This window comes from Talpa europaea (genome assembly GCF_964194135.1).
Source record: "Talpa europaea genome assembly, chromosome: 4".
Lineage (NCBI taxonomy): Eukaryota > Metazoa > Chordata > Mammalia > Eulipotyphla > Talpidae > Talpa > Talpa europaea.
Window position 1 is genome coordinate 49,239,461 of NC_140070.1, and position 22,638 is coordinate 49,262,098.

Below are 22,638 nucleotides of genomic sequence, written 5' to 3' on the forward strand. Positions count from 1 at the left end.
GTCCTTCTTTGTGTGCATAGTCTGCAGGCCCTGATGAATCGCTGGGAAGAGGAGGAAGTTAGTGGCTCCAAAACCCTGGCCCCCATCCCTAACTTAAAGAAAAATGGGAGGCACCATGTGAGCACCAGTCAGAAAGGGCAAGCCCTCCAACACATTACAGGAAGAAGAGGATGGAGCCTGGTCACAGGGCAGCAATGCACTGGACACCCACGTACCTCTGAAGATGGAAAAGGAAATGAGGTCCCACCTTTCTTTGATGAGTCATCCTTTGTGTGCACAGCCTGCAGGCCCTGATGGATCGCTGGGAAGGGGAGGAACAGTTAGTGGCTCCAAAACCCTGGCCCCATCCCTTATTTAAAGAAAAGTGGGAGACACCATGTGAGCACCAGTCAGAAAGTACAGACCCTCCAACCCATTACCGGAAGAAGAGAATAGAGCTGTGGTCACAGGGCAGCAATGCACTGGACACCACCTTCCTCTGAAGGTGGAAAAGAAAACGAGGTCCCACCTTTCTTTGATGAGTCCTTCTTTGTGTGTACAGCCTGCAGGCCCTGATGGATCACTGGGAAGGGGAGGAAGTTAGTGGCTCCAAAACCCTGGCCCCCCTCCCTGACTTAAGAAAAGTGTGAGGCACCATGGGAGCACCAGTCAGAAAGGACAAGCCCTCCAATACATTACAGGAAGAGGAGGATGGAGCCTGGTCACAGGGCAGCAATGCACTGGACACCCACATTCCTCTGAAGGTGGAAAAAAAAATGAGGTCCCACCTTTCTCTGAAGAGTCCTTCTTTGTGTGCACAGCCTGTGGGCCCTGATGGATCACTGGGGAAAGGAAGAACAGTTAGTGGCTCCAAAACCCTGGCCCGGGAGAGAGATCAACATGGTGGTGGGGAAATACTGCGAGTAAGTCCTCCCATAAGAAAAAGTGAATAGGGAGGAAAAGTGGCAGGTCCCTGCGAGAACTGGGACACGGAAGATAAACGGGTGACTCTGACAAACTGCCCGAAGAAGAAAGTTGCCATAAAAGAGGACTAGAAGGGAGGAAAGCTCAGAACCCTGCTACCCTCCCCCACCCACAAAGTCAGCACTCTCTGAACAACAGAAATGAGGAAAAAACAAACAAAAAAACAAACAAGAACGACCAACAAGAACAAACTACACATCAAGCGGGACTGTGAGTGGAAAGGAACCATTTTAGGCACTGCATCCTGTGAACTGGAACTGTGGAGAATGGTGTGGGAATCTCCACAGAGGTGAGCAAATGGCTTCGGGCGCCATTAGAGGAAGATAAGGATTCCACTGAGACCTACAAATAGCCCAAGGCCAGCTGGTAAGCTTGTGCGGAAAAGCAGCACGCTTGAAAAGCATAAACGGATCACGGATTATGGCTGCCCGGGTCCCTGTGCCTGTGACCTAGGCTTGTGGGGAGACGTGCAGGAGCCCTCATTGAGGTGAATGTCCCTCACTGAGTAATCAGAAACCTGGCGCTGGGACATGGGTGTGGGGTGCAAAAGACGCCATTTCTGCGGACACTGAACAGGGCTTCAGCCCGCGTCCTGGATCTGAGGGCTTTGGAACTGAGACCTGGGGCACAAAATTCAGGGCGTGGGATCCCCACAACGGAGGGGCACAGGGCAGATATAGCACCCCTATGCTGTTGAGGTGCTCCATGCTACTCTCACTCTATTCCCTCAGACCCACAGGAAAAAAACAGTTCTGGAAGGACACTGGGAAAGATCTCTGGTGCCACCTAGCCACCAGAAAAAAAAATCACCAACATCCTGATAATTGGAACCAGGGATCCCAAAAACACACTCAGGCTATGAGAGAGGGTGGGCCATGCAAACGGGGGTAAGGAGGGAAATAAGTCGTGGAGCAAGACCCCATCCTGGAACTGAGAGCCAGGCACAGGATCCAGGGCATGGGACGTGCCATAGCAGCAGGAACTGCACAGGGTGATAGCCAGCGCTTTGGATCTGATAGCCCTGGAACTGAGACCTAGAGTGCAGAATTCAGGGCCCGGGACCCATACAGCTGTGGGCACAGCACCTGGTGAACATGGGGCAGACACAGAACCCAGCTTGATTAAGAGCCCCTGTGTTGAGTGCTCTCCTCTGCCCACCACCCCTCTGTTTCTCAGAGAACCACTGGAAAAAAACACAGGTCAGCAAGTACGGGTCTCTGGCATCACCTCGTTACCAGAACAAAATCACCAACTAGCTGATTCCCTGTTGGAACTGAGTAAATACAGAGAGAGGGAACTGTAAGGGACAGTGTCCAGCAACACAGCATCAACACCCTGGTGGAGTTTTGGCCTACCAGCGCTGGTCTCAGTCTGGTAAACAGGTTCTGGCACCCCTAAAAGAGCACTCCAAAGAGATGCCCGCCAACACCAGTGACACAACGTCCCAACACATGGAACTAATTAGAAAGCAAACAACAGGGAGAAGGAAAACATAAATAACCAAGCAAGCCTACAGGAGGACACACCACAAAAAGAAACACAGTCACCAGAGCTCAAAAATGACATGGAAAAACTTCTCGGCCTATCAGATAGAGAATTAATGATCATCACGATTAAAAAGCAGAAAGAAAACAAAAAGGAAAAAAATGATTTGAGACAAATAATCACTGAACTGAAGAATGAAATTGAGACTTTAAGAAAGGACAGAAAAAAAATGAAGGAGATTAAAAGATTACTAGAGGAGATAAAGAACTGGGGGGGAGGGGGAAGCAATGAAACCAGAATCGATGAAATGGAAGAACAGATTAGTACTATCAAAGATACAGAAATAAAAAGAGCCAAAAGAGAAAAGGAGAGAGAAGTGCAAATGAAGCAGTATAAGGATACTCTTAGACAATTATCAGACTCCACGAAGAGAGGAAATGTAAGAGTTATAGGCATTCCAGAAGGTGAGGAGAGAGACAAAGGAACTGAGAATTATTCAAGGAGAAAATTGAAGAAAACTTCCCCAGCATGAAAAAGGAGACGAATAAAGACATACAAGAAGCAAGAAGAACTCCCAATCACCACAATGAAAAGAAAACTACAGCAAGACACCTAATAGTAAAGCTTGCAAGAGTACAAGACGAGGATAAAATAATGAAACTGGCAAGGGGGAAGAAACAGATAACTTATAAGGGAAAACCAATCAGGTTAACTTCAGACTTCTTCGAAGAAACATTACGGGCAAGAAGAGAATGGAGTAACATATTCAGCAAACTTCAAGACAGCAAATGCCAACCAAGAATACTTTACCTTGCAAAGCTCTCCTTCCTCTACAAAGAAAAAATATGGACCTTCTCAGACAAACAGAAACTCTAGAAATTCATTAAAACTAAACCACCACTCCAAAAAATTCTACAAGAAGTCCTAAAGCCAAAGCCAACAGAGAAATGAACAAGAAGAACAGAATAAAGCAAGGAATAAAATCACAAAAAAGACAAATAAAATGGCAAATACAGATGCCAACATATTAACTCTAAAGGTAAATGGATTAAACTCATCAATAAAAAGACACAGAGTGGCAGGCTGGATTAAAAAACAAAATCCAGCCTTCTGTTGTCTCCAGGAAACACATTTAACCACAAGAGATAAACATAGACTGAAAGTAAAAGGCTGGAAAACAATCCTACAAGCAAATGGACCAAAAAAGAAGGCAGGAACAGCCATACTTACATCAGATGAAATAGACTTCAAAAAAGGTAAAAAGAGACATAGATGGACACTACATTATGATCGAGGGGACAATACATCAGGAAGATATAACACTCATCAACATATACTCACCAAATGAAGGGGCACCAAAATATATTAGACAATTATTATCAGCTCTGAAAATTGACATTAAATAAAATACATATATAATGGGAGACATCAACACCCCACTCTCGTCAATGGACAGATCAACGAGACAAAAAATAAACAAAGACACTAGAGCCCTAAATAAAGACATAGAACTCATGGTCTTAACAGACATCTATAGGACACTGCACCCAAAAAAATCCAAGTACACATTTTTCTCAAGTGCACATGATCATTCTCCAGAATCGACCACATACTAGGCCACAAGACAAACATCAACAGATACTTGAAGATCAAAATCCATTCCAACTATCTTCTCTAATCATAAAGGCATCAAGCTAGAAATAAATCATGAAAAGAAAACAAGGACCCCTCCCACTTCATGGAGATTGAAATCCACACTACTCGAAGACCACTGGACTAATGAGGAGATCAAAGAAGAAATTAAAAAATACTTGGAGTTGAAAGGAGGACACTACTTTCCAGAATGTATGGGATGCAGCAAAAGCAAAACCAATAAGAGGAAAATATATAGCAATACAGGCTCACATCAACAAACAGGAAAGAACTCAAAGAAACAACCTAATTTCAGATCTCAAAGAGCTAGAAAAAGAACAACAAAAAAACCCTAAAGCCAGTAGAAGAAAAGAAATAATAAAAATTAAAGCAAAAATAAATGAATTGGAAATTTAAAAAAAAAATCCAAAAGATCAATGAAACCAAAAGTTGGTTCTTTGAAAAAATAAACAAAATAGACAAACCTCTAGCCAGTCTCACAAAGAAAAAATGGGAGAAAACACATAGATAGGATTACAAATGAAAGAGGAGAAATCACAACAGACTCAGTAGAAATCAAAAGAATAATCAGAGATTACTATGAACACTTATATGCAAACAAATTCAACAACCTAGAAGAGATGGACAAATTCCTAGAACGATATAATCATCCAAAGCTGGACAAAGAAGAAATAGAACTACTAAACAGACCAATTACAAGCAGCGAAATTGAGGCAGTAATCAAAGCACTCTTCAAAAACAAAAGCCCAGGACTAAACAGCTTCACAAATGAATTCTACCAAATGTTCAGCAGTGAATTAGTGCCTATCTTACACAAACTTTTTCAAAAAATTAAAAAAGAAGGAATACTACCAAATACACTCTACAAAGCCAACATTTCACTAATACCAAAACCAAAGACAGTTGGGCCTCCCCGGTGGCGCAGCGGTTGAGCGCTGGGTTGCGAAGCTGCTCGCGGCCTCTGCGGCGCCGGTTCGATCCCCGGCTGCTCCCCGGCCACCAGAGGAGGGTCCCGCATGGCGCGCAGACCTCTCCTGCCGCCCACTGCTCCCCTCAGCAGTGTACTTCGGTCCTTCTGCCTGCTCTGCTCCCCGCTCTGGCTCTGGTGAATTCTCTCACCCTCCCGCGCTTCTGGCTGTACCCAGTGCATGTATAAACAAAACAAATAAATAAATAAATAAAGCATGCCTCTATTAAAAAAAAAAAAAAAAAAAACCAAAGACAGCACAAAAAAAGAAAATTACAGACCAATCTCCCTAATGAACACTGATGCAAAAATCCTCAACAAAATCCTTGCCAACAGAATCCAACAATGCATTAAAGGGATAGTACACCACGATCAAGTGGGATTCATCGCAGGGTCACAAGGATGGTTCAACATACGAAAATTGATAAGTGTAATCCCACACATCAACAAAAAGAAAAATAAAAACCACATGATCTCAACAGATGCTGAGAAAGCATTTGACAAAGTCCAACATCCATTTATGATGAAGACCCTTGAAATTCTCGGGATAGAAGGAACGTTTTTAAAATGATAAAAGCCATATACGACAAACCCACTGCCAACATTATTATCAATGGCGAAAAGCTGAAGGCCTTTACTTTAAGATCAGGAACAAGACAAGGTTGTCCTCTCTCACTACTGTTCTTCATATAATACTGGAGGTCCTAGCGAGGGCAAAAAAACAAAAGAAAGACATACCAGGTATCCAAAAGGGAAAGAAGAAGTAAAATTATCATTATTTGCAGATGATATGATAATATACATCAAGAACTCTAAAAACTCCACAGAAAAACTACTCAAAATAATCAACCAGGTCAGTATAGTAGCAGGATACAAAATCAACACACTAAAATCAGTAGCCTTCCTATACACAATCAATCAATCAGAAGAAGACAAAATCAAGAAAACCATCCCTTTTATAATTGAAACCAAAGAAATCAAATACTTGGGAATAAACCTAACAAAAGAGGTGAAAGACCTATACAAAGAAAATTATAAAACACTGTTAAAAAAATTTAAAAAGATACAAAGAAATGGCAAAACATCCCCTGTTCATGGATTGGAAGAAGCAGCATTATTAAAATGGCCATCCTTCCAAAAGCAATACACAGATTCAATGCTATTCCAATAAAAATCCCAATGACATTCTTCAAAGAAATAGAACAAATACTGATGAAATTCATATGGGACCACAAAAAACCATGAATAGCCAAAACCCTACTGATGAAAACAAAGGAGAAAGGAGGTATCACACTTCCAAACTTCAAGCTATATTACAAAGCCATAATAATTAAAACAGTTTGGTATTGGAACAAAAACAGACACACAGACCAATGGAACTGAATAGAGAGCCAGGAAATAAAGCCACACTTATATGAACAACTAATCTTTGACTAAGGAGCAAAGAATATGCAATGGAACATGGACAGTTTGTTCAATTAATGGTGCTGGGAAAACTGGACCTCCACATGCAAAGAAAATGAAAACTAGAAACTAGACCACTACCTCTCACCATACACAAAAACCAACTCAAAATGGATAAATGAACTGGACGTAAGACCTGAAACCATAAAATATATAGAAGAAAATATAGGGAAAACACTACAAGACATACATTGCAATAACATCTTTAAAGACTCATCACCCAAAGCAGTGATAGTGAAGGCAAAGATAAACACCTGGGATTACATCAAACTGAAAAGCTTCTGCACAGCCAAAGAGACATTAACCAAAACAGAGAGACACACCACTGATTGGAAAAAAATCTTTGCACTCCAGTCAACTGACAAGGGACTGATCACAAAGATATACAAAGAACTTACATGGCTCAACAAAAACAAAATAAACAATCCGGTCAAGAAATGGGCAGAAGAACTCAAAAGACATTTCTCCAAAGAGGAAATGCAAATGGCCAACAGGCATATGAAAAAATGTTCAACATCCCTTATCATCAGGGAAATGCAAATGAAAACCACAATGAGATACCACCTTACACCAGTAAGAATGGCACATATCCAAAAAACAAGCAACAACAAATGTTGGCAAGGATGTGGTGAAAAAGGAACTCTCCCACATTGCTGGTGGGTGTGCAAACTGGTCCAACCACTGTGGAAAGCTGTCTGGAGGTTCCTCATCCTGCTAAAAATGGAGCTACCATACAATCCGGCAATTCCACTACTAGGGATCTACCCAAAGGACACAAAAACATTGATTCAAAAGAACACATGTACACCTGTGTTTATTGCAGCACTATTTACAATAGGTAAAACCTGGAAACAACCCAAATGCCCAAAAATAGATGACTGGATCGAGAAGATGTGGTACATATACACCATGGAATATTATTCAGCAATCAAAAAAGATAAAGTCGTGCCATTTGCAGTAATGTGGATGGAGCTAGAAGAAATTATGCTCAGTGAAATAAGCCAGAAGGAAAAAGAAAATACCGGATGGTTTCACTTATAACAGGAATATAGGGGAACCAAATACGACATCAGTGTAAAAAAAAATAATAACAGCAGCACAAAACACAACAAAGCAAAAACAGACAATTATAAACCATAGACATACTGCAGGGGAGGAGGAGGGAGAAGCGTGGGAGGGAGAGAGGGATGGAGGAGCACAAGGTACTGTGGTGATGGTACATGGGTGCCTTGGGGAAGGAAATTCTATGGGGACTCAATCTGAGGGGGTGGGGGGAAACAAATATTGTCTAAAAAATTTTTTTAAATGATAAATGTTAAAATAAAAAAATAAAGGATTAAAAAAATATATATGAAAAAATAAAAACAAAACAAAACCCTGGCCCCCAACCCTGACTTAAAGTGTGAGGCACCATGTGACCACCAGTCAGAAAAGGCAAGCCCTTCAACCCATTATAGGAAGAAGAGAATGGAGCAGTGGTCACAGGGCAGCAATGCATTTCACACCCACCTTCCTCTGAAGATGGAAAAGAAAATGAGGTCCCACCTTTCTCTGAAGAGTCCTTCTGTGTGTGCACAGCCTGCGGGCCCTGTTGCAATGCTGGGGAGAGGAGGAACAGTTAGTGGCTCCAAAACACTGGCCCCTATCCCTGATTAAAGAGAAATGTGAGGCACCATGTGAGCACCAGTCAGAAAGGGCAAGCCCTCCAACACATTACAGGAAGAGGATGGAGCCTCACACACTAGAGGCCAAAGAGGAGAGTTGACATTCCTGCTCTGCCCCTCACCAGTTGTGCAGGAAGCAAGCTCTTGAGCTGCTCTAATTCTCTTCTCATCTAGAAAGGGAGGCTATCACTACCACACCACCTCACCTGAAACCATAGGGACAATGTAATGAGTCAATGAATGGGGAGTGCTTGGCAAAACACATAGCAGAAAGCCGTTCCTGATGGTGCTGTCACAGCCCCATTGCTGGGAAGCTCAGGGCCACAGGGACAGAGCATCTGAGCTAGTGCAAGATTGGGAAAGAAATATCCCAAGGCAAGGGATAGGAGAAGACGTGTGGGTTTGCAAGGAAGGCAGAAGGGCAGGTAAAAGGCCAGGAAAGGGAGGGTGGGTAGAGTAGCAAAGACCATATTTTCTATGGGGCTGGCCAAAGTCCTCGCAGCAGAAACAGTCCCCCATAGGTTACTGGCTGCCTTTAGATGTCAGCACCTCTAACCTATCACACACATGCACACACACCAGCATACCAGAATACCCAAAAGGAAGATAGCAGACATTCCAAACTCCAAAAGCCACATTCACATAAATTTTGGGTCAACTTGTAACATTCTGAGAACAAGCTAAAAGTTATGGCAACCATGAAGTCAAAACCATAGGCAAGGTAAATTAAAAAGAGCCTAATCGTGAACCTTCTCCATTAATCACTACCCACAAGATACTCATCCTTCCCGCACAGTCTCTCCCATCTTACAAAGAGCAGGCCAGGCAAGAAAAGCTGCCAGCTGTATAGAATGCTTTTAGCACAAACAATGGTCTGGAGCCCTTCTGTCCCAGAAGCAAACGCCTGCTCTCACCTCAAGTGCCTGATACCGCATGTCCTATTGTTACAGGGCAAACTCCGATATAAAATGGGGTTGCCTGACTGTGGGTCCTCACCCATGCACTTAAAAGGACTTATTAATGCTAAACTGCAGATAAATGGTTTATTTATAAGGGAAGGGAAACTGGGGAAATGAATAACTCAGGGAGAAAAAAGAGGGATATAAGTTTGTCAATGTGTCCTACCCATTCCGCTGACCTGGAATCCCAATGACCCGCTGAGCTGTCAAAAACCTAGCACGCCTCATGGCCAAAAAGGGGTGACCCCCAGCCACAGGGCCAGTTAAAATACCCAAACCGAGAGCCTAGTTGTTTAACTCCGCCCTAAGGTCCTCGCAATCTTCCCTTTGGTGATCATGGGATTTGTAGTTCCTAGTGTCGTGGGGGTGGAGGCCACAAAACCTGCATGGAGTTTGCTCAGGACATCCTTTCCCCCTATCACTATGACTGCCGTTGCCCATCCTCATCCTATAAACCACCTGGAGGAGGACAGGAGAGAAGAGCCCCAAGTGACTGGCTAGGTTGCTGCAAACCACCCCCTCTCAAACTTACCTTCTATTTTCCTGAGGAATATGGTCTGGATCTGCAAAGATGTGGAACAAAGAAAGTTAAAGCAGGGAACTCTGAGCGATGGGTCTGCCTAGCACCATGATGAAGTGACAGCCACTTTCTATGCCATCCGCTGGGAACTGGGAGGAGTCAGAGTCACTGCCCTAAACCCCCAACACACCTCCCCTTGTCCATAAGAGAGAAAGGATTGAATAGCAGTTGGTACCATATTCTATTTTCCCACAGCGGGTAGACAAGAATGGCCCCTCTTCAGAGAGGGACTGTGGTTTGAAGGGCAAGACCCCTGTGGAAACAGAGTGAGACACACACAGTCATGCTATTGACATAATGGTGGAAAACAGCCAGGGCAGGTGGGGTCCCCTCCTGCAGTGTGGGCATCTGAGCTGAGTGTCCCCTGGGAAGAAGGAGGCATGATGAGAACATTTACTGAACTGTCTGCCCAACCCCTCTTTTCCAGGAAGTCCCTCTTCTTCCTGCTTCCACACAGTTGCCACGTGTGACAACATGATCCCACAGCACAGCCATCACTGACTGTCCAGGCTTGGGCAGAGAATTCCAGGCAGTAACATGTGAGGTCAAGAGCTATGGGCAGCCAGCTGGTTTTGGTTTTGGTTTTCATTGCTTCTTAGCTTGCTTTGCATGTGCAATAGATGTGGAATGGAAGCTGAATCTCAGAGGAAAAAAAAAAAATGAATTGAGGCAGATATAGAGGAGGAAGAGACTCACACAACAGAAAATTCCCCATCACATTCATGTCTGTTTCCAATTTAGTCCCAGATCCAGCTGCTTCCCTGAACAGACTCTGTATGACCCCAGTTCGGCCCTCCTTATGATAAAGTCCCTATCCTGCTTCAGCTTGAGATTTTATTACCTACTGATGAATCCAACATCCATTTGCAAGTGCTTCCTTCATTGCCCAACTCTGTTCTAGATCATGTACAACTAATTATTCACTTTCTACTCTTCCGGTAGCTGTGCTGCCTACATGACAAAGCTTCGGTCAGTAAAATATAAGCATAAGTCTTGGGAAGGAACCTTTTCATCAACTTCTTCCACTGAATGTGGTTATGATGTTTGGGGCTATGGTAAGAGTCAAGCATGAGAAATAAAGTAAGCACATTAAAGAAGCTGAAAAGATAAAGGGAGGCTGGATTTCCACTGGCATGACTGTGCCTTCACCTCTTTTGGTGTTATAACAAAAATAAACACTATTAGCCTATTCTGTTACATTTGGCCAGTGGGTTCCTAATGGAAACATTTGCAAACAACAGCTCTAGGGTAGACAAGGAGAAACCCTCCAGGCTGGACCTGGGGTAGCACAGCAGTGAAGCACAGGGTAGCAGGGGGAGGGAGAGAACAGTGAGAAGTAGCAAGGGAGGGAGTTAGATATGTAGACTGGGTGAATTCTGGATGGGAGAACAGGAAAGCACAAATCCCAAGGAATACAGGAAGAGCACACGAGAAGGTGACTGTGTGAAATCAATCCAGGGAAGCTGCACGGAGGCTGGCCCAAGAGGTGGATGGTGTCAGAACTGGGGCAAGGACCTGCAGCCACCAGAAGGGCCCAGCTCAGGAAAAGATACACTTCTCCATAGACCTGGGAACCAGAAGGTGTAGCTGAGTGCAGGGTGGGCAAAGACTCAGCAGCAGAAAGTCAGAAACCAGTTCTGGGAGAGGGGTACTTCCAGAGTAAGCGCCTTTTCATCACACTAGCTTATCTGACAGCCTCTCAGAGGCTGTGATTCATGAAGACATTGGGTAAGAAAGCACATCTGAGAAGATAGGGAAAGAGCAAAGCTTTGCATTCCCCCTGCCTGCCTAAAAGTGACTCTCACCCCTGCCTGCCTAGAGTGTCCAGGGTGAACTTGAATGAGGAACTTCTCCAGCCTATTTCATCACCTGTCAGATGGAGATGTGGAGAAAGTAACGTCTACCTTGAATGGCAGATGTTGTTGAAATGAAGGAATAAGCACAGTAGCAACCAGATGCCAGCATTTAACATGGTCTCTGATGTTAGCATGAGCCCACTAACATGGGCCTAACATGGGCACATCTTCAGCTGGAGGGAGGCTGCATCCTCACCTGTGTGTGCCCATCAAGAGTGAGGACTCCTCTCTCTCCATAAAGGACCTGAGTAACCATATTGGTGCTAATAAACCAAGAAGATCCTAAAGAGATTCTTAGAGAAAAGGAGCCTAGTGACACCGGCATGGCTGGGAGGAGGGCAGACCTACCTGCTCCTCCTGGGAGATGATGACCTTGTTTTGTTCCTTGAGCTTGGCATGGAGGACTTTGATCTGGTGCTGGAACTCAGCAATATCTTTCCTCTTATCCTGAGTTAGGGTGTCCGTCAGCCTCTCTTTCTCCTCATACAGGCTTTCTTTCTCCTCCTGCAGCCTTTCTTTCTCCTCATGTAGCCTCTCTTTCTCCTCCTGAAGCTGGTGGGCATAGGAGTTTTAGTCAGTCAAATGTCTAAGTGACCTCTAAAGGTGCAGGACCTGCACCTATAAGGAAACACTGGTCCACATTTCACCTGAAGCAGGATAGAGGGTTTCCAGACCTGGGCAGGTGGCTTTCAAACCAGACTGACTATTTTCCAAGTTGGGGATGTATTTAAGCTGTGCCCAAGGAGCTATTACAGCCCCTTAAGATGAGGACTGAAGGGCTCTCTGTCAAGTGGGGACCACCCACTGAAGGTCAGTGAGGTAAGCTGACACCATTCAAAAATCATCAGATGGATATTTTTAGGTAAAAACAAGAGATGAAAAAAATATAGTAACAGATTAGCTCTAGTGTAAGAGCAAAGAGAAAATAAGACTATATTTATACAAAGAAACTCTAGAAAAATATCTAACAAAGCAATGAAAGTGGTCACCTGTAGAGTGGGTGTTAGGACAAATATATGAAGACAGAGTGGTAGTAAGACTTTACTCAGGGCATCTTAATTATATTTTTCCTACTTCTGTAGTGAATCTGAATGTATTTCCTGCTTTAAAATATTTCAGGTAAAATAATATCATCCTATGGGAATTACTGGGGTGAGTGCTTATACACTCTGCCATAAGCACTTTCATCTTTTGAGCTTTCTGCAGCCCTTCTTTCTCCTCCTGCAGCCTCTCTTTCTCATCCTGAAGCTAGTGGGCAGAACTTAGGATTCTGGTTAATAACCTTCCTCCTCAACTTGCTTCCTCCTCAAGTGCATTTTATAGAAGTTATTTTCTCTACCCTGAAGTCTAGTGCTTTCTAAGCCCCTTGAACTATCACTGAGGTCCACAATCACCTGGTTCTCTCCTGGATGGGGTTTTAGAGAAAGGCCTAAACATGAAATCAACAGACAATTCATCTCAGGTTTACACACTGCCTGAAAATGTATAAACTGGCTGAAAGTGATCACTGCTGAGGGGACCACAGAGCAAATGATGTGTTGGGTTCAGAAGAGAATCCTAGAGGTCCCTGTTCCTGTTCCTGTTCCAGACAAACTATTCTCCAGGCAGCTGATCCTTTCTGTATAGTGATAGGGTCAGCAGGCTGAAACAACATTAACATCAAAATATCTGCCAATCAGGAAGCCAGTCAGTTTAGGTGCGAAGTAAAGGATGGGTGTGCTGAAGGATGAGAGGAAGTTCTGGAAAACCAGGTCCCTGCCAGACCACCCAAGGAGAGCTACCTCTCTCTTCTGAGCTGCATATTTCTCCTGCAGTTCTTTCGTTTTTCTCGTCCACTCTGTTTCCTGAAAAATAATTAAAAGTTTATCAAGTGAGCCACTTTAGATAATAAATATATTATAAATCTACCAGAATTACAAAATAGTGATTCATGATTAGGCAGACAAAACAGTGACAATAAAAGAAAGCCCAAAGGTGTGTGTGAGAGAGAAGAGGAAGGGATAGTTGGAATTTTAGTCTGGAGGAAGGTGGATTATTGACGTACAGTGTTCAAACAAGTAGCTAGCTGCTTGGAAAAAAATATGAATTTTGATCCTTATTACATAGCCTGAACCAAAATACATTCTAGATGGGTCAAAGTTTTAAACATAAAAACACTTAAGTGATTAAAATAAAATGCAGAATAGGAGGTTACTGCTCTTAAACCACCCTTCAATGAGAATACTTTTATGGGATCCCAGGAATCCAGATGAGAGGTTCTCAGTGAGGCAAAAAAATCCAACACATTGAAGGTGACAAGGACAGTATTTTCCTACATTACCATTCTCCCAAAGCTGCACAGTTCAACACAAAGAGAAACCCCTTAGGCCTAAAACTTCTCCCATTGGGGAAAGTGAAAACAACTGAACCCAAATGCCCCGGCCTTGGGGGATGGTGCCCAGAAAGCCCAGTTCTGTCTCACCCCACCCAGAACTGAAGAAATCAGCATAGCTAAATCATCTGAAGGCCACTAGGACACAGTAAAAGAAGAGAACTTGTAGCACTTGCACATGGCTTTCAAAAACTGGCCACAGACCCTACTGGTTGGTTTATGGAGACCAGGAGGTAGTGAATGTGAAGTAAAGGTGTAGAGTATTTGTACGCAATAAAAATTAAATTGCTATTAGCTTTAAATAGGCTACTATAACTATAAATGAAAGATAGTTTATATAAACCTTATACTAATCACAAAGAAAAAACCTATAGCAAATAGGCAAAAGAGAAAAAGAAAGAAGCCAAAGCCTACCATTACCAAAACAAACAAACAAAAAATCAAATCACAAAGGAAGACAGACAGAGCAAAGAACAAAGCAACTACAAGGCACCAAAAATCAATTATCGGGCCTCCCCGGTGGCGCAGCGGTTGAGCACTGGGTTGTGAAGCTGCCCGCAGCCTCTGCAGCGCTGCTCCCTGGCCACCAGAGGAGGGTCCCACATGGCGCGCAGACCTCTCCTGCCGCCCACTGCTCCCCTCAGCAGTGTACTTAGGTCGATATACCTGTTCTGTTCCCCACTCTGTCTCTGGTGAATCCTCTCACCCCCAACACCTCTGGCCTGTACCCAGTTCTTGTATGCATAAATAAACAAATCTTTAAAAAAAGAAAAAGAAGTTTCAAATAAACAACCAGAAATTAAAAAGGAGACATTACAATTGATAGCACAGAATGCAAAGGATCACAACTTTTTATGAAAATTACACACCAACAAATTGAATAATCTAGAAGTTGATAATTCCTAGAAACATATAACCTACCAAGACTGAATCACAAAGTAATAAAAACATGTGAACAGAAGAGTAATGAGTACAGAGTTTGAACCAGTAATCAAAAATCTCCCAACAAAGAAAGCTCTCTACCAAATATTAAAAAAATTAATGCCAAGTATTCTCAAATTCTTCCCAGACATTGAATAGGAAGGAATACATCTAAGCTCATCTCATGAGGCCAGAATTCCTCTTATCAAATGCAAGCAAGAACACCACAAGAAAAAAAGATTATAGGCCAGAATCCCTAGCGAACATAGATACAAAAATCCACAACAAAATGCAAGCCAACAAAATTCTACAGCACATTAAAAGAATCATATACCTTTACTAGGTAGACTTTATCCCTGGGATGTATCCCTAGGATGCAACATAATACAAATCAATAAATGTGATACACCACATTAATAGAATGAAGGACAAAATCATATGATCATATCAACAGACAGAAAAAGGCATTTGACAAAATTCAACATTCTTTAATGATACACAAAAAACTATCAACTAACAAGGTATAGAAGAAATGTACCCCAACACAATAAAATTCAAATATGACAAAACTACAGCTAACATCATACTCAATAGTGAAAAGCTGAACGATTTTCCTCTAAGCTCAGGAACAAGACAAGGATGCCCACTCTTATTATTTCTATTCAACTTAGTACTAGAAGATGTAGCCAGAGCGATCCAGCAAGTAAAAGAAATAAAATGAATCCAAATTGGCTTTTGAAAGGAAGAAGATGTCTCTGCCTGCAGATAACATAATCTTCTATACAGACTACACACACACATACACACACACACACACACCTGTTAAAACTAATAAACAATTCATAGTGGCAAAATACAAAATCAGCATGCAAAAAAACAGTTGTATTTCTTTTTTTATTTTTACATTGAATTTATTTTTTTTATTTTTATATTCCCCATACAATTGCAACCCCCTTATTTTGACCCCAATTGCTCCCTTCCCTGCCCCCCACCCCCCATAGTGTGTCTCTGGTTCATAGTTGTTTGTTGATTTTGATTTTTTTCTTTCTTATAGTTATTCTTTTTCCTGGTCCCTTATTTAGGTTTTCTGGATTCCTGCTATGAGTGAGACCATCCAGTATTTTTCTTTTTCTTTCTGGCTTATTTCGCTGAGCATGATCCCTTCCAGCGCCATCCATGTTGCTGCAAATTGCATGTGTTTATCTTTTTTGATTGCTGAGTAATATTCCATGGTGTATATGTATCACATCTTCTTGATCCAGTCATCTATTTTTGGGCATTTGGGTTGTTTCCAAAGCTTAGCTATTGTAAATAGTGCTGCTATAAACATAGGGGTGCAGGTGCTCTTTGGAATTGATGTTTCTGTGTCCTTTGGGTAAATACCTAGGAGTGGAATTGCTGGATCATATGGGAGCTCTATCTTTAGTAGGTTGAGGAATCTCCACACAGCTTTCCATAGTGGTTGGACCAATTTGCACTCCCACCAGCAGTGCAGGAGAATTCCTTTTTCTCCACATCCTCACCAACATTTGTTGATGCTAGTTTTTTTAATATGTGCCATTCTCACTGGTGTGAGATGGTATCTCATTGTAGTTTTGATTTGCATTTCCCTGACTGCAAGTGATGTTGAAGATTTTTTCATATGCTTGTTGGCCATTTGTATTTCCTCTTCGGAGAAGTTTCTTTTTGCTCTTCTGCCCATTTTTTGACTGGATTATTTTCTTTGTTGTTGTTGAGTCTCATCAGCTCTTTGTAGATTCTTGTGATCAGTCCTTTATCATTAGTTTTGGGTGCAAAAATTATCTCCCAGTCGGTGGGGTTTCTCTTTGTTTTGGTTATTGTCTCTTTTGCTGTGTAGAAGCTCTTTAATTTGATGTAGTCCCAGCTGTTTATCTTTGCCTTCACTATAACTGCTTTGGGTGATGTGTCTGTAAAGATGTCTTTGAGGTGCATGTCACATAGTGAAAAACCAGTTGTATTTCTATACATTAACAACAAATTACCCAAGAAAAAGTAATATAAAAAAACTCCCATTTATAATAGCTTCAAAAGTAAAATAAATTTAACCAAGGAGGTAAAAAATCTGTACAATAAAGCCTATAAAACATTTGTGAAAGAAATTACAGACAACACAAATAAGTGAGAAGATTTAGTGCTCATGAATTTGAAGAAAATTATTTAAAATGTTCAAACTGCCCAAAGCAATCTACAGATGCAATCACTATCAGAATTCCAATGGCATTTTTCACAGAAATTGAAAAAAAATCCTAAAATTCACATGGAACCACAAACACCCCAATAGCCAAAGTAATCTTGAGCAAGAAACCAAAACAGGGAGGCAGCACTTCCTGGTTTTAAATTACAATGTCATAAAATCAAAACGGTATGGTACTAGCATGTGAATAGACATACAGACCAATGGAACAGTATGAAGCCAGAATTAAACCCAAAATCCAGAAATAAACCCAAACACACAGTCAACTAATCTTCAAGAATATAAAAAAGGAAAAGAACAGTCTATGGTCTCTCCAATAAATAGTGTGGGGAGAAATGGATGTCTACGTGCAAAATAATGAAATTGTTTATTATCTTTACACCACGCACAAAAATCAACTCAAAATGGATTAAAGGAAACCTTGTATATTCTTGGGAATATAAATTGGTATCCCACTATGGAAACAGTATGGAAGCTCCTCAAAAAATTAGAAACAGAGTGAGTTACTCATTTTTCCTGGGTACTTCCCAGGTATACATGTTAATAAACTTGACTTACTCTTGTCAAACAATTTTTAAATAGAAATATTGTGTATTCTATAAATACTGTGTATTCTGTAAATACTGTGTATTCTAACAATCCTACTTCTTGGTACTAATCCAAAAGAATCTGAAAATCTCAAAGTGGTATCTGCACCTTCATGCCCATTGGAGCTATTCACCATAACAGTAACAATAACACTACCAGTCCATCAACATGTAAACAAATAAAGAAAGCATGGTATATACATACACTGGAATAGTATTCAGTCTTTAAAAAGAGGGAAATCCTACCATTTACATCAACATGTATGGACCTAGAAGACTCTATGCTAAATGAAATGAGTCAAACACAGAAAGACACTGTATGATGCCTCACTTATATGTGGAATGTAAAATAGTCAAACTCCCAGAAACAGAGTAAAATGGTGATACCCAGGGGCTAGGGGAAGGAGAAAATGGAGAGGTGATGATAAAAGGGTACAAAATTATGCATGATATATAGATATATGTGTGTATTGTTTACTTATAGTTTTCTAAGAAAGTAGATCTTATATAGGTGTTATATATAACACACAAAGAAAATAATATTAATAATAAAGAGAATAGAAAGAAACTTTGGAATGTGTTAGATACATGTATAGCCATGGTGGGGACAGTTTCATGGGGATACACTTATCCCCAAACTCATTGAGTGGTACGCAAGTATATGGAATTTTTCACATGTCAATCATACCTCAATAAGGTGGTATGTATGGATTAATCATGCCATGAAAGCGCCAAAACAATAAATGTTTTCTTTTTAAATCTGAATGTATCAAAAGTGAAGTTTTCTTTTAAAAGGCAAATAAATTTTAGTGACCATTAACAAAAGATTGATAATTTGATCATTTGGACCACATAAAGAGAGTTGATGTTTATATGGCCAAAACTATGATAAAGTTGAAAGCCTAATAGAAAGCCAGGGGAAATAGGGCCTCCCTGGTGGTGCAAGGGGTTAAGCACAGCGCTGTGAAGCTATCTGCAGACTCTGCAGCACGAGTTCAATCCCTGGCTGGCCAGGGAGCTAACTCTCACGGTGCAGCAGACCTCTGCTATCTCACCTGCTGCTCCCCTCAGCAGTGTATTTCAGTCAGTCTGCCTGTTCTGCTCCCCACTCTGTCTCTGGTGAATCCTCTCACCCTCCACACCTCTGGCCTGTACCCCAGTTCTTGTATGCATAAATAAATAAATCTTTAAAAAAATAAATAAAGCCAGGGAAAATAGCCACAATAAAAGATAGGGTTCGTTTACATGTATTACATGTATTACATAAAATACATGAGCTTGTATTTTACAAGCTCACAAGTTGGTAAGGATATCAATAGAAAAGCAGGCATAGCAATGGAACACGGACAGTTTGTTCAATTAATGGTGCTGGGAAAACTGGACCTCCACATGCAAGAAAATGAAACTAGACCACTACCTCTTACCATACACAAAAATCAACTCAAAATGGATAAATGAACTGGACGTAAGACCTGAAACCATAAAATATATAGAAGAAAATATAGGGAAAACACTACAAGACATACATTGCAATAACATCTTTAAAGACTCATCACCCAAAGCAGTGATAGTGAAGGCAAAGATAAACACCTGGGATTACATCAAACTGAAAAGCTTCTGCACAGCCAAAGAGACATTAACCAAAACAGAGAGACACACCACTGATTGGAAAAAAATCTTTGCACTCCAGTCAACTGACAAGGGACTGATCACAAAGATATACAAAGAACTTACATGGCTCAACAAAAACAAAATAAACAATCCGGTCAAGAAATGGGCAGAAGAACTCAAAAGACATTTCTCCAAAGAGGAAATGCAAATGGCCAACAGGCATATGAAAAAATGTTCAACATCCCTTATCATCAGGGAAATGCAAATGAAAACCACACTGAGATACCACCTCTTACACCAGTAAGAATGGCATATATCCAAAAAACAAGCAACAACAAATGTTGGCAAGGATGTGGTGAAAAAGGAACTCTCCTCATTGCTGGTGGGTGTGCAAACTGGTCCAACCACTGTGGAAAGCTGTCTGGAGGTTCCTCATCCTGCTAAAAATGGAGCTATCATACAATCCGGCAATTCCACTACTAGGGATCTACCCAAAGGACACAAAAACATTGATTCAAAAGAACACATGTACACCTGTGTTTATTGCAGCACTATTTACAATAGGTAAAACCTGGAAACAACCCAAATGCCCAAAAATAGATGACTGGATCTAGAAGATGTGGTACATATACACACAATGGAATATTATTCAGCAATCAAAAAAGATAACTCATGCCATTTGCAGTAATGTGGATGGAGCTAGAAGGCATTATGCTCAGTGAAATAAGCCAGAAGGAAAAAGAAAACTATCAGATGGTTTCACTTATAACAGGAATATAGGAGAACCAAATAAGACATCAGTGTAAAAAAAATAATTAACAACAGCACAAAACACAACAAAGCAAAAACAGACAATTATAAACCAGAGACCTCCTGCAGGGGAGGAGGGAGGGGGGAAGAGGGAGGGAGGAGCGCAGAGGACTTGGTGATGGTACATGGGTGCCTTGAGGAAGGAAATTCCATGGGGACTCAATCTGAGGGGGTGGGGGAAGCAAATATTGTTTAAAAATAAATAAATTAAAATAAAATAAAAACAAAAACAAGTTTAATCATTACAAAAAAAAGAAAAGAAAAGCAGGCATAGGATATGAGCAGATTTCATAGAAAGGACTGGCTTTTTTAATGTGAAATATTAAGCAATAGAAATACTTTATTGCTTACTACTAGTTACACATTAGCTCTTTCTTAACAATCTTGGAGAGCAGAAACAGTAACACAGCATGATTCAATGACCCTGCCAATTTCCTTTTCTTACCATAGAATTATCAACTATTCAGACCATATAAACTACACCATTCACCCCAAAGTGTCCCAAGCTGCCTCCCACTGGCTCTCTAGTGAATTGTGCATGTCTTCCCAATTCCACATTCAGGGGCTTCACACCTCTAGAAGGAAATCAGTCCTGGTGGGAAGATATACATCACCCAAAATGGCGAATGCTACAAATCAAAGCTTTCTTAGTTCCAGAGAGCTGGTTGTTAAACATTTGCCACCACTAGATCCATCCCCAAATAGCTTCAGATCCAAGAGACCACCGCACTTTCTAGGAGCTGTTTTCAACCAGGGTGGAATCAAAATGAGGACAAAGGTGTCAAATACAAGACACAGCTGTATGTAGTTTGAAAAGATACCAGGCAACTCTGGTATCACAAGCATGCTTATCGCCAGCCTCACCTAAGAACCCTAAGAACTCTACTCTCTGCACTCACGTATTGGCAGACGGTCTGAAAATATAGATAGAAGTTTTGTTAGGGGGAAGTGATGTCCTGAGTTAATCCCATACAGGCTTTGTGGACCCCACCCCCACTCCAGACTAAAGCCATCAGGACATTGGGAAAGACAAATCCCATCACCACCAAGGGAGGGTGGCTGGGACCTGAGGGTGGAGTTGGGTAGCCAGGTTGGATATAAAAACCAAACACGTGGGCCTTGGGCTCTCTCTGGCTCGCGATTGCTCGCCTCCTGGCTTCACCGCTCCTGGCTGGCGGCCAACTCTGAGAGCGCCATTTTGGGATTCCTGATTGGGGGATCGGGTAGGACTCATTTAAAACTTTGTCTCCCACTTTTCTCCCAGAGCTGTACATTTCCTCATTTCCCCTTCCCTTGTAAATAAACCTTTTATTAACCTTTCACGTGTGCCTGCAGTAGAGCATTGATAAGTCCTTTTAAGCGCGCGGGTGAGGACCCACAGTCAGGCACCCCGTTTTGTATCGGGGTTGCTCTACAACAGTTTGACGACTTTCAAGTTTCCTAAAATCACAGAGCAAAGATTTTGTTGGAACTTGCTTGACATGGCTCTGGGAAGAAAGGTACAGGGCAATTGCTTACCTGAATTTTCATCCTATCTGTGAGGAGTTGGAGTATCTGAGCCAGCTCACGACGCTCCACAGGCTCCTCATCCTGAAGTGACCCAAGGTTAGAAGCCCTCATGCTGTGGGTCTGAAGTCCCTGCAGGTTTTGAAAAGGCTGATCAGAGGTTAATTAGATGAGAATCTAATCATGAAGTTCTCTTTTATACCTTGAGCAATGTCAGAAGGGTACACCTTACCCCACCACAGAGTCCAAGCTCCTCCCCACTAGATATCCAGATATCTGTGAATATTCACAAAAGTCCACAGTTCCCCTTCTCTAAGTGTTCTTCTGAAAGAGCTCAGCCCTTACAGAAGGGAAACAAGTTCCAATGGAAGAACAGAATCCAAGAGTATAATTTCAACTGCACTGCAAGTCTGCTGTACTCCAAAAGGAGCTCCCTGCAGCTGCCCCATTTCTTCCTCAGTCTCGAATACCTAGAATCAGACTCTTAGGGCAGTCGTGAGGGTTTCTGGCACCTCAGTCCATTCCCTGAGGACTCCTACCCCTCCTCCAAACACACACATACATAGACCGGATGTCCCCAGGAAGGGCTGGCTTTGCACGGCTCAGAGCCATGTTACAAGAGATCCCTGAGCTGGCAGTGTGTGTTCTGAAGTAAAAGGCACAAATAACTGGATCAAAGAGAAGATGCCTTTCCACCCACTTGTGGTATATTTTTGAACAAGAATGATATATTTTGGGCCTCCCTGGTGGTGCAGCTGGTTGAGCGCAGCGCTGTGAAGCTGTCCAAAGCCTCTGCAGTGCGGGTTCCTGGCCAGCCAGGGAAATACCCACATGGTGCAGCAGACCTCTCCTGTCTTGCCCGCTGCTCCCCTCAGCAGTGTTTTCGGTCATCTGCCTGTTCTACTCCCTGTTCTGTCTCTGATGAATTCTCTCACCCTCCTGTGCCTCTGGCCTCTACCCCAGTTCTTATATACATAAGGAGGGGAGGGATTGGGATCAGAATGGGGGGATTGCAATTGTATGGGG

General features: G+C 42.1%; 1 protein-coding gene across 1 annotated transcript in view; it reads right to left on the reverse strand.

Annotated features, from left to right (window-relative positions):
• DZIP1L (DAZ interacting zinc finger protein 1 like) overlaps positions 1-22,638 on the reverse strand; it is a gene marked incomplete at both ends in the record, with an annotated part of 63,061 nt that overhangs the window by 21,185 nt on the left and 19,238 nt on the right. The window contains 3 exons of the mRNA XM_084232605.1: positions 9,688-9,718; positions 11,940-12,038; positions 21,625-21,744. Of these exons, the coding sequence (XP_084088731.1) occupies positions 9,688-9,718; positions 11,940-12,038; positions 21,625-21,744 (250 nt within the window). The remainder of the gene's footprint in view (positions 1-9,687; positions 9,719-11,939; positions 12,039-21,624; positions 21,745-22,638) is intronic.